At 46.2% G+C, this 12,713-nt stretch overlaps 1 protein-coding gene across 3 annotated transcripts in view; it reads left to right on the top strand.

The window, feature by feature from the left end:
- The window catches only part of rhobtb4 (Rho related BTB domain containing 4), a 71,345-nt gene that overhangs the window by 46,712 nt on the left and 11,920 nt on the right, over positions 1-12,713 (top strand). For all 3 annotated transcript variants that reach the window (XM_065011409.1, XM_065011410.1, XM_065011408.1), the window contains 6 exons: positions 502-703; positions 802-905; positions 3,014-3,199; positions 3,407-4,208; positions 4,561-4,780; positions 8,292-8,410. In XM_065011409.1, coding sequence (XP_064867481.1) covers positions 512-703; positions 802-905; positions 3,014-3,199; positions 3,407-4,208; positions 4,561-4,780; positions 8,292-8,410 — 1,623 coding nt within the window. In that variant the 5' untranslated portion in view covers positions 502-511. The remainder of the gene's footprint in view (positions 1-501; positions 704-801; positions 906-3,013; positions 3,200-3,406; positions 4,209-4,560; positions 4,781-8,291; positions 8,411-12,713) is intronic.

Here is a 12,713-nt window from a genome sequence, read left to right as displayed (position 1 = left end):
AATATACTCGGACTGGGTCCTGGTCTATCATGGACCACTCTGATAAGTGGCTTTCTCCTCCGGCAGGGTTGGTGGCATGGCTACGGTACACTTGTCAAGTTCATGAAGAGACCGTGTGTTCCTTTAAATGCTGACTGTCTGTGGAGTGTGGATCATGGGGCTGTGTTTGTGTAACTTCACAATGTACAGTGCATTGGCTGTAGGCGCTAGTGGTTATGCTTGACTCCTCCCTGCCTGAGAGAAAGAGGAGGCTAGAAGTGTTATCCTCGTTCTCTCTCTCTCTCTCTGTTATGACATAAATAGCTGCTTGGTTCTTTATTTCTCTGCCTCCGTACCATGTGTTCACTATGAAGGAGTTTGGCAGGAGCTGCTCATTACTGGTCAGTGTTGTTCCGTTTGTAACTGAATTCTTCACTTAATCTCTCTATTGCTCTTTCTTTCTTTCTTCCCCCTCTCTCCCCCTCCACTTTCTCTCTCTCTCCCTCTGTCTTTCTCTCTCAGGACCCTCTCCATGGATATAGACACAGACTATGAAAGGCCCAATGTGGAAACTATTAAATGTGTGGTGGTAGGGGACAATGCAGTGGGCAAAACCAGGCTCATCTGTGCCCGCGCCTGCAATGCTACCCTCACACAGTACCAGCTGCTCGCCACCCACGTGCCAACCGTCTGGGCCATCGACCAGTACCGCGTGTGCCAGGAGGTGAGCATGGACGCACGCTACACACACACACACACACCTACACATATACACACACCTACACACACACTTCTTCCATTGATGTGTGTTTGTGCCTCTAGGTGTTGGAGAGATCTAGGGATGTGGTGGATGAAGTCAGTGTCTCCCTAAGACTTTGGGACACCTTCGGTGACCATCACAAAGACAGACGCTTCGCTTATGGCAGGTGAGGAGATATATATACACACACACACACTGGGAGGCTGTGAGTACTTTGGGCTCAGGGTACTTGTTGTACAGCCAGACCCCCCCCCCCCCCCCCCCTAGCTGGTCTCAGGTCATTGGCAAAGGATTGGCACCATTTATTTACCAGCATTCAGCTCACCTGGCTTTTAGGCTGAAGGACACACGTGTACACACAAACACATACACACACTGTCACGTACAGTCATGGTGGCTGATATGGCTACCATTATTAATGTGTTCTGATAGCTAGATACAATATACCTCCCCTCTAGCAGGCAGACATGATGGAATCATCTCTCTATCCCTCTCACCCAGGCCATTCAGACAATAAGCTTCTGGCATAACACTGATCCTTACTCAGCCAGCTGGCAGGGCTTAATCCACACACACACACACACATGTACACGCACACAGTCACTGAGCAGGTTAGGTGGGGGCTGGGTTTGTATAACAAGTCACCCTGTCACTTTGTGGATCTGTTTTTTAGTGACAGTGTGTGTGCGCATTTTAAATAGTCAATGACTGTGTGTGTGTGTGTGTGTGTGTGTGTGTGTGTGTGTGTGTGTGTGTGTGTGTGTGTGTGTGGATTAAGCCCTGCTAGCATTTTAAATGGTCAATGACTCGGTGTGTGTGTGTGCTCAGTCAGCCTGCAGTCAGCTGATAAGAGGCACTGCCAGATCAGCTGTTCTGGGGCGGCCCGTCTGTCTGTCGGTCTGTCCGAGTGCTGTTCTGCTCAACCTCTGGCCCTAAACCCACTAGACAGCCCACCATGCATGCACCCTTATCCAACAATCAGCTGCTTATAGGCACACTCGCACTGTCCTCTGTGTCCAACACTATCTGATAGTTTATTTGATCATTTATTGTATCATTTACTTGTAGATGGCTCTAAAGAAGTTGACATATTATTGACCTTTGACCTTGTCGTTCCATAGACTGATTTAAAAAAATAAAAACTTATCTCAGTGCATAAGGGGGTGACGTAGCACCCTGCATGCTCTTTAATAACAGAGGAAAGTGTGTGTTGAGGAGTATCTCTGCTGGGTTGTGTGAACACTGAGTCAGGAGTTTGATCTCAGCCTCGCTCTATGTCCTGTAAAAACACCAAACACTCTGGTTACATGAGGATAGCTAGCAGCCCTGCTGACCTTTGTAGTTTGGCTTGACAACGAGGGCAAAGGCATGTACACAATAACTGTGTTCTTTTGCCCATCTTTAATCTTTTATTTATATTGGCCAGTCTGAGATATGGCTTTTTCTTTGCAACTCTGCCTAGAAGGCCAGCATCCCGGAGTCGCCTCTTCAAATCAAATGTATTTATATAGCCCTTCTTACATCAGCTGATATCTCAAAGTGCTGTACAGAAATCCAGCCTAAAACCCCAAACCTCAAGCAATACAGGTGTAGAAGCAATCTTCACTGTTGACATTGAGACTGGTGTTTTGCAGGTACTATTTAATGAAGCTGCCAGTTGAGGACTTGTGAAGCGTCTGTTTCTCAAACTAGACTAATTTACCTGTCCTCTTGCTCAGTTGTGCACCGGGGCCTCCCACTCCTCTTTCTATTCTGGTTAGGGCCAGTTTGCGCTGTTCTGTGAAGGGAGTAGTACACAGCGTTGTACCAGATCTTCAGTTTCTTAACAATTTCTCACATGGAATAGCCTTCATTTCTCAGAACAAGAATAAACTGACGAGTTTCAGAAGAAAGTTATTTGTTTTTGGACATTTTGAGCCTGTAATCGAACTCACAAATTCTGATGCTCCAGATACTCAACTAGTCTTAAGAAGGCCAGTTTTATTGCTTCTTTAATCAGACAACAGTTTTCAGCTGTGCTAACATAATTGCAAAAGGGTTTTCTAATGTGGTCAATTAGCCTAATTAAAATTATAAACTTGGACTAGCTAACAATGTGCCATTGGAACACAGGAGTATTTTAATGGACAGAAAATGTGCTTTTCTAAACTTTTGAACGGAGGTGTACACTGCCTAGTAGCAAACTCTTCTCATATGAACCTCAGACAGGAATGGACCTCTCCCCTCCTACATTACCCTCTCTGTCTCCCGCTGTCTTTTCTGTGCGTGGTGCAGGTCTGACGTGGTAGTGCTGTGTTTCTCCCTGGCCAACCCCAACTCCCTGCGTCACGTCCGCACCATGTGGTACCCTGAGATCAAGCACTTCTGCCCCCGCACCCCTATCATCCTGGTGGGCTGCCAGCTGGACCTGCGCTACGCCGACCTGGAGGCTGTGAACCGCGCCCGCAGACCCCTGGCCAAGTGAGACCGCTATCATCCATGCTGCTGACACGGGCGAAATTCACTGCAGAACACCCATCACACATCACATCACACACATCTGCATGTGCAGCATTTGACTGAAACGCAAGCATTCCTGTTTCACCTTTTCTCTGTCCATAGCTTCTGTCAGCACAATCCTTTCATTAGAGACCTACCACTCTGCTAATGCTCTCCCCTTGTGCTCAGACCCATCAAGCCCACAGACATCCTGCCTCCAGAGAGAGGGCACGAGGTGGCCAAGGAGCTGGGCATTCCCTACTACGAGACCAGCATCGTGGCCCAGTTTGGGGTCAAGGATGTGTTCGACAACGCCATCCGTTCCGCTCTCATCTCCCGCCGTCACCTCCAGTTCTGGAAGTCCCACCTGAAGAGAGTCCAGCGGCCCCTCCTCCAGGCCCCCTTCCTGCCCCCCCGGCCTCCGCGCCCTGTGGTGGGCATCCCTGACCCCCCTCCCATCGACGGAGAAGCCCCCGACTCCCTCCTCTGCCAGCCGCTATGCGCCGATGTCCTCTTCTTACTCCAAGGCGGCGCCACGCGTGTCTTCGCACACAAAGTCTACCTGGCCACCTCCTGCTCCAAGTTCTACGACCTCTTCACCCTGGATCTGCTGGCCATCGAGGCGGATTGGGAGGGAGATGAGCGCGCCGAGAGCGGTGAGGAGGATGAACAGAGTAGGAGAGGTGCCAAAGAGCAGGCAGGGCGTACTAAGAGCTTGGACATCGATAATGATGGGGAGGGTGGAGCCAGGGGAATCAAACGGCCACCAATGCTCCAGCAGGGCTCCCTGAGGACTTCCAAAAGTGATAACGCCCTCCCCGCCAGGAGCCAGTGCTCCGTGGGGCCCCTGGGGACCGGCCGTGGCCTTTCAGGCTGGGGGAGGGGCTTCCTGAGTGTGTACCTGGAGCACGTAGCTGACCCCGAGACGGGGCGACCCCGCCTCATGACCGTGGTCTCCATGGACGGTCTCATACAGGAAGAACCCTTCCAGGTAAGATCAGATCGCAGTAACAACATCAAGTCTTGCAAGTAGCTTTGGATAATAGCATCTGCTTAAATCCCCGTATTAATACAAAACCAGCTCACCGTGAGGTTTTCATTCCCTATACTGCTCCAGGATTCTATCATCTTCTTAGAGCACTTTGAAGAGTGCCCTCTACTGGTCGGCATAACCATAACACATTTTAGGGAAACAAAGATACAGAATTCTAATGAAAGGTTATTAGACTGAAGTGAATCCATACACCTCAAGTGGTGTTTATTCACTTGATTTATACCACAGCTAATACTCGATTCCGATAGGTCGAGAGGGTGATTATATTTCAACTGTGTGGTGGTTTCAGGCGGTGCTGCAGTACCTGTACACAGGCAGTTTGGATGAGAGCCGTGGAGATCTGATGCAGGTGGCCACCATTGCTGAGCTGCTGGAGGTGTTTGACCTGAGGATGATGGTGGCCAATGTGCTGAACCGTGAGAGCTTCATGAATCAGGAGATCACCAAGGCCTTCCACGTCCGTCGAGCCAACCGCATCAAAGAGTGCCTCAGCAAGGGCACCTTCGCTGGTAAATACACTGCCTCCAATTGCTGCGTCATCAGAGATTCTCTAGTGTGTGTGTGTGTGTGTGTGTGTGTGTGGATTCACACGTCTGGATCTATGGTCATTATATTGTTTTTCCTATATGCAGTATCTGTGTGTGTTTATGTGTATCCTGGTGTCCTCCATCAAATGAGTCCATTTGGTGTCATTGCTCTAAACATGTGTTGCTGAGCTTTTATCCGTTTGTCCTTGTGTGCCATTCCTATGCGTTTCTGTGTATCACTTTTGTCTGGGTTCTTCGGTCTGTGTGCATGTTGGCTATAGCGTTTCTCACAAGGTGAGAGTCGTATTCTATCTATATAGTACATGTTAGAGGTCGACCGATTATGATTTTTCAACGCCGATACTGATACCGATTAGTGGAGGACCAAAAAAAGGCCGATACCGATTTAATCGGACCATTTTGAATTATTATTTATTTGTAATAATGACAATTACAACAACACTGAATGAACACTTATTTTAACTTAATATAATACATCAATAAAATTAATTTAGCCTCAAATAAATAATGAAACATGTTCTATTTGGTTTAAATAATGCAAAAACAAAGTGTTGGAGAAGAAAGTGCAATATGTGCCATGTAAGAAAGCTAACGTTTCAGTTCCTTGCTCAGAACATGAGAACATATGAAAGCTGGTGGTTCCTTTTAACATGAGTCTTCAATATTCCCAGGTAAGAAGTTTTAGGTTGTAGTTATTATAGGAGTTATAGGACTATTTCTCTCTATACCACTTGTATTTTATTAACCTTTGACTATTGGATGTTCTTATAGGCACTATAGTATTGCCCGTGTAAAAGTATAGCTTCCGTCCCTCTCCTCTCCCCTACCTGGGCTCGAACCAGGAACACATCGACAACAGCCACCGAAGCAGCATTACCCATCGTTCCACAAAATCCGCGGCCCTTGCAGAGCAAGGGGAACAACTACTCCAAGTCTCAGAGCGAGTGACGTTTGAAACGCTATTAGCGCGCACCCCGCTAACTAGCTAGCCATTTCACATCGGTTACACCAGTCTAATCTCGGGAGTTGATAGGCTTGAAGTCATAAACAGCTGCTGGCAAACGCACTAAAGTGCTGTTTGAATGAATGCTTACAAGCCTGCTGGTGCCTACCATTCCTCAGTCAGACTGCTCTATCAAATCATAGACTTAATTATAACATAATAACACAGAAATACGAGCCTTAGGTCATTAATATGGTCAAATCCGTAAATGATCATCTCGAAAACAAGATGTTTATTCTTTCAGTGAAATACGGAACCGTTCCGTATTTTATCTAACTGGTGGAGTCCATAAGTCTAAATATTCCTGTTACATTGCACAAACTTCAATGTTATGTCATAATTACGTAAAATTCTGGCAAATTAGGCGGCCCAAACTGTTGCATATACACTGACTCTGCGTGCAATGAACGCAAGAGAAGTGACACAATTTCACCTGGTTAATATTGCCTGCTAACCTGGATTTCTTTTAGCTAAATATGCAGGTTTAAAAATATATACTTCTGTGTATTGATTTTAAGAAAGGCATTGATGTTTATGGTTAGGTACACATTGGAGCAACGACAGTCCTTTTTCATGAATACGCACAGCATCGATTATATGCAACGCTGGACACGCTAGATAAACTAGTAATATCATCAATCATGTGTAGTTAACTAGTGATTATGATTGATTGATTGTTTTTTTATAAGATAAGTTGCTAGCTAGCATTAAACTTACCTTGGCTTACTGCATTTGCGTAACAGGTAGGCTCCTCGTGGAGTGCAATGAGAGGCAGGTGGTTAGACCGTTGGACAAGTTAACTGTAAGGTTGCAAGATTGAATCCCTGAGCTGACAAAGTAAAAATCTGTCGTTCTGCCCCTGAATGAGGCAGTTAACTCACCGCCCCTGAGCCATCATTGAAAATAAGAATGTGTGCTTAACTGACTTTCCTAGTTAAATAAAGATTAAATAAAGGTGTAAAAAACAATACCGATTTCCGATTGTTACGAAAACTTGAAATCGGCCCTAATTAATCGACCATTCCGATTAATCGGTCGACCTCTACTACATGCAGCCTCTTTGACCTTCAGGCGGCTACCACAATCTTTATTTTGTTGTCACAATGTCTGTTTCTGTGGGAATTTGTTTTTTTATTATAAACTGCTTGGTTCGAGCCCTGAATGCTGATTGGCTGACAGCTGTGGTATTTACCACAGGTATGTCAAAACATTTATTTGTACTGCTCTAATTACGTAGGTAAGCAGTTTATAATACCAATAAGGCACCTCTGGGTTTGTGGTATGTGGCCAATATACCAAGACTAAGGACTGTATCCAGGCACTCCGCGTTGTGCGTAAGAACGGTCCTTAGCCATGGTGTATTGGCCATATACCACAACTCCTCATGCCTTATTGCTTAAATATACCTCCTGAATAGATCTGATTTAGGCTACTCGTTCTAGTGGGTTCTATGCCCCATAAAGATTAGCGAGGCCTATAGGTCTGCCCTTGTGATTGGTTTAGTTTCTTCTTAGATAGTTTATTTCTTTAGAATGACAAAGTTGGGGAAGCTAGTCTGAAAATATAATTTATCAAGCTACCAATTACTTCACACTGGAAGAACTTAAGCAACACTAAAGCTATCTTTTAAGAAAAATATAATTTACTTAACTGAAGTTAATTTGAAAAAGTAGTTCACTACGTCCAAACTCATTCCTGAAAAATTATCATATGTAAATAAAAAAATGTTTTAAAAGGAAACCTACCGGTAGTCAGTTGTCCAACTGAATGTATTCAACTGAAATGTGTCTTCCACATTTAACCCAACCCCTCTGAATCAGAGAGGTGCTGAGGGCTGCCTTAATCGCTCTGTAGTCAGAGGTTAACAGAATGTAATTTCTCATATTAAACACAAACAATGTTTCAAGTGAGAATTAGGCAGGTCTGATGAAGGAAAAGTAAATTATTACCTACTTTACCCATATTGTTTTTTGCAAAAAGACTAGTATGTAGTTCCAGTAGTTAGCTACAAAACTACAAAAAAAGTCATTAAACTACTGAAAACACGAACAAGATTTGAATTTAGTTCAACTACTACCAAGCTACAGCCAAACGGAGTTAAATGTAGTTCACTACTCCCCAACACTGATTCCTTGGGTATCCAAACAGAATAGAGCCACAGTCCGAGCCCTTACAGACAGTGTAGTTAGGTAGGATGCAAGCTATCTGGACAGCTTCAAAAGTCTATATAGGTTTCAATCTTAGTATCTCAACTCTGTTTTGTACTATGTCCTTCCATCTCCCTCCCTTGCACCCTGTGTCAAATAGTGCTCTGTCTACCTTTCCATTTATCTCTGTCTGTCTACCTGTTTCTGTGTGCGTCTGTCTGCGTATATCCCTGTGTGTCCCCGTCCGTCTGTCTTCCCCTCTGTAGCCTCGACTCTGTGGTTCACTCCGAGATGAGTGCTCTTTTCCCTCCTCTGGTTTTAGATGTGGTGTTCTGCCTGGACGATGGCTACCTGCCGGCCCACAAGCCTCTGCTCATCTCCAGCTGTGACTGGATGGCCGCTATGTTCCGCGGATCCTTCATGGAGAGCTACATCAAGGAGGTGAGTGTGAGAGAGATTCGGTAAGGATGGGTTGTATTTAAGTGTGTTTGTAGAGGTGGGGTGGGGGGTGCATGAGGCTGGCCAGCACTGTGATCTGTAAAGCTGTGTTTCACCCGTGGTTGTGTTGAAAGCACACTATACTATAAGCCTCCCCTGGGGGCTCACAGCCAACTGCCATGCGAGAATATGTACAGTACTGGCGTTGCACACAGCCAGAAACATGGTCCAAAGCGAGCAGGTCAGACGGTTCCGCGTCTAAGCAGATGCGGCAGGAAGTCGGCTCACCTCAGCACTTTCTGGGGTGAGGGCCCGTGTCATTTCCTCTTTACACATACTTGTTGGAGAAGAGGCAGCGTGAGAATATTAAAATATCACATCACAGCTAACCAGACATACTGCCCACATTCCTGTCTGTTATCAACACACTCGTCACAGCCTCATCGGATGGCTGGAGAAGAGGCTGAGGAGGGAGGCTGAGACTGCAAGAGGTGGTAGACTAGAGGACAATATGTATCTTAAAGGGACCGCTTTTAGATCTATTTCCTTTGACATTTGACCCCAAGAAAACGGTGTAAGATGACATGCATTCATGTTAGAGAGCCGCTCATGAGAAACTATGCAGGCACTGAGCCTGCGGCGTGTCCAGTTACCCCCGGCTTCTCTCTGATGGCTCGGGTTCTAGAAAGACTAGACTCTTCCAGGGCGTTGCTGCCAACCTACCCAGGGAGGGAGCTCTTTTCTCTCGATGCTGTGGGTGTCCGCTGCCTGGGCCCTTCTGGAGAACTGGATCCCCCAGGTACGGTTACAGTCCAGGCCCCACAGGCTTTGAGTTACGGCCCTGCCAGGAAGCAGGCAGCCCCAGGAAACAGGATGCTGGACAGGCCCTCTGGATACTCTTACAGCCAGAGTCCACAGAGAGGGAGGAGTGGACAGGGTCATGGTGTGCTACGTGCTTGAAGGTGGAGACTGGGAGGCTAAGAGGTTGTTGTATCCATGGTAACCCGTGTGGCTTTGTCCCCATTGTGACACTCTTTATGGCGTTTGGTTGGCATAGTACATCTAACAAAGACTGAGGCTCTGGACAATGTGAGGCCAACCAGCATTTGTCTTTGTGTGAGAGATTTCCATAGTGATGCAGCAATGATCGTGGTGTTTAAAATCTCAGCAGCAAACACTTCCCCTGCTTAGCTGGCTGGCCTTGAGGTGCATAGACAAAGCCTCCCTTGGAGTGAGACAGATGTGGCTATGGTTGTGGGCATGGCTAGGCATCAGAATGGCGTGGAGAGGCGTGTGACCTTGGGAGTCTCGGACCAATCGGTGTACTGTAGTGTACTGTGACTTGTCTGGCCTCTGTTTCAGAGTGTGTTGGACTGAGACTGTCTGTCTGTCTGCCATCAGTTAACACAGTGCGATCTGTCTTTAAAGTAGCTGTCCAGTGTTTCCAGATTTCTATGAAATATTACCTACCTATAGTTAATTACAATATTAGTGCAATCGTTTTTATTCCATTAATTGTTTATTAAAGTATGTTTAAAAGCAGCTTTTCTGTGTTTGAATGGTGTGCATATAACGGTCAATTAAAATATTCATGACAAGTAAACAGCTGATTGGACTGCTCAGCCAATAAGACGTCTCGGCCAAAAACATGACATCGTCTATGAGGAAAAAGCAAGCATTTTTGAAACAGTCTGTTTGAGATACAAATGTGTGGTGGGTCTTTTAGTGCTGAGCGATTAACCGACATTTCGTTTTTATTTTCCCGGATACTAAACAACTTATTGACCCACGTCGGTTCGTTTTTTTCTGAACCCAACGTGCAGTTTCTCTAGAGAGAAATTAAAGTTGTCGTTTTTTATTAAGCAAATATTGAGCCTAAAGACTGTACAGTATGGGGAGCAGAGAGAACATTGTCTGGTTGCTACTGCCTGAGCAGAGAGAACATTGTCTGGTTGCTACTGCCTGAGCAGAGAGAACATTGTCTGGCTGCTACTGCCTGAGCAGAGAGAACATTGTCTGGCTGCTACTGCCTGAGCAGAGAGAACATTGTCTGGCTGCTACTGCCTGAGCAGAGAGAACATTGTCTGGCTGCTACTGCCTGAGCAGAGAGAACATTGTCTGGTTGCTACTGCCTGAGCAGAGAGAACATTTTCTGGCTGCTACTGCCTGAGCAGAGAGAACATTGTCTGACTGCTACTGCCTGAGCAGAGAGAACATTGTCTGGCTGCTACTGCCTGAGCAGAGAGAACATTGTCTGACTGCTACTGCCTGAGCAGAGAGAACATTGTCTGGTTGCTACTGCCTGAGCAGAGAGAACATTGTCTGGCTGCTACTGCCTGAGCAGAGAGAACATTGTCTGACTGCTACTGCCTGAGCAGAGAGAACATTGTCTGGCTGCTACTGCCTGAGCAGAGAGAACATTGTCTGGCTGCTACTGCCTGAGCAGAGAGAACATTGTCTGACTGCTACTGCCTGAGCAGAGAGAACATTGTCTGACTGCTACTGCCTGCGCAGAGAGAACATTGTCTGGTTGCTACTGCCTGAGCAGAGAGAACATTTTCTGACTGCTACTGCCTGAGCAGAGAGAACATTGTCTGGCTGCTACTGCCTGAGCAGAGAGAACATTGTCTGGCTGCTACTGCCTGAGCAGAGAGAACATTGTCTGGCTGCTACTGCCTGAGCAGAGAGAACATTGTCTGGTTGCTACTGCCTGAGCAGAGAGAACATTGTCTGACTGCTACTGCCTGAGCAGAGAGAACATTGTCTGGCTGCTACTGCCTGAGCAGAGAGAACATTGTCTGGCTGCTACTGCCTGAGCAGAGAGAACATTGTCTGGTTGCTACTGCCTGAGCAGAGAGAACATTGTCTGGCTGCTACTGCCTGAGCAGAGAGAACATTGTCTGGCTGCTACTGCCTGAGCAGAGAGAACATTGTCTGGCTGCTACTGCCTGAGGAGAGAGAACATTGTCTGGCTGCTACTGCCTGAGGAGAGAGAACATTGTCTGGCTGCTACTGCCTGAGCAGAGAGAACATTGTCTGGCTGCTACTGCCTGAGGAGAGAGAACATTGTCTGGCTGCTACTGCCTGAGCAGAGAGAACATTGTCTGGCTGCTACTGCCTGAGCAGAGAGAACATTGTCTGGCTGCTACTGCCTGAGCAGAGAGAACATTGTCTGACTGCTACTGCCTGAGCAGAGAGAACATTGTCTGGTTGCTACTGCCTGAGCAGAGAGAACATTGTCTGGCTGCTACTGCCTGAGGAGAGAGAACATTGTCTGGCTGCTACTGCCTGAGCAGAGAGAACATTGTCTGGCTGCTACTGCCTGAGCAGAGAGAACATTGTCTGGCTGCTACTGCCTGAGCAGAGAGAACATTGTCTGACTGCTACTGCCTGAGCAGAGAGAACATTGTCTGGTTGCTACTGCCTGAGCAGAGAGAACATTGTCTGGTTGCTACTGCCTGAGGAGAGAGAACATTGTCTGGCTGCTACTGCCTGAGCAGAGAGAACATTGTCTGGCTGCTACTGCCTGAGGAGAGAGAACATTGTCTGGCTGCTACTGCCTGAGCAGAGAGAACATTGTCTGGCTGCTACTGCCTGAGCAGAGAGAACATTGTCTGGCTGCTACTGCCTGAGCAGAGAGAACATTGTCTGGCTGCTACTGCCTGAGCAGAGAGAACATTGTCTGGCTGCTACTGCCTGAGCAGAGAGGAGATGATTACTTTTAAGGAATGAAAAATGATAAAGTCATTCATTTAAAAATGTTTATTACTTCAATGTAATTTCCTGTTTTTCAATGGATGTCTATCCAATGTGGACCTGACAGAGAAGGGAATATTTTCTATGTTTTGGCAATTGAATGTTCACTATTTTTTACTTTGTAATTTCCATTAAAAAGCTCTAAAATAATTTGGATGTAATTATTTCATAATGCATGATTAAATACAAATTTGAAACCGAAATTGAAAACGTGAATATTTTTTAATAATCAAACTAAAACCGAACCCGACCTCAAAAAGCAGTAGTCGCTCGGCACTATGAGGCCTTTGAGGTGTTTTTTTCCCTAATTTATACTTTGGCCACAAGTACGAGTATAGGATGAGTCAACAACATTATTTGTGTACAGGTTAACAGATTGAGCTTTTAAAAGTGACATTTTCACAGGACAGTTACTTTAACACATTTCACCCTGACTCTTCTCACCACACTCCTCTCTCATTGCTCTCATTCATATCTTTAGCCTGTCACTGTTTGGATTCACGAGGTGCTGTGATAACGCTTCTATTCTGGTCCTACTGTTACGATCTGC

Source organism: Oncorhynchus nerka, linkage group LG27 (assembly GCF_034236695.1).
Source record: "Oncorhynchus nerka isolate Pitt River linkage group LG27, Oner_Uvic_2.0, whole genome shotgun sequence".
Taxonomy (NCBI): Eukaryota; Metazoa; Chordata; class Actinopteri; order Salmoniformes; family Salmonidae; genus Oncorhynchus; species Oncorhynchus nerka.
The sequence above is the reverse complement of the archived record's forward strand: the minus strand, read 5'-3'. Positions and strand labels throughout refer to the sequence as shown.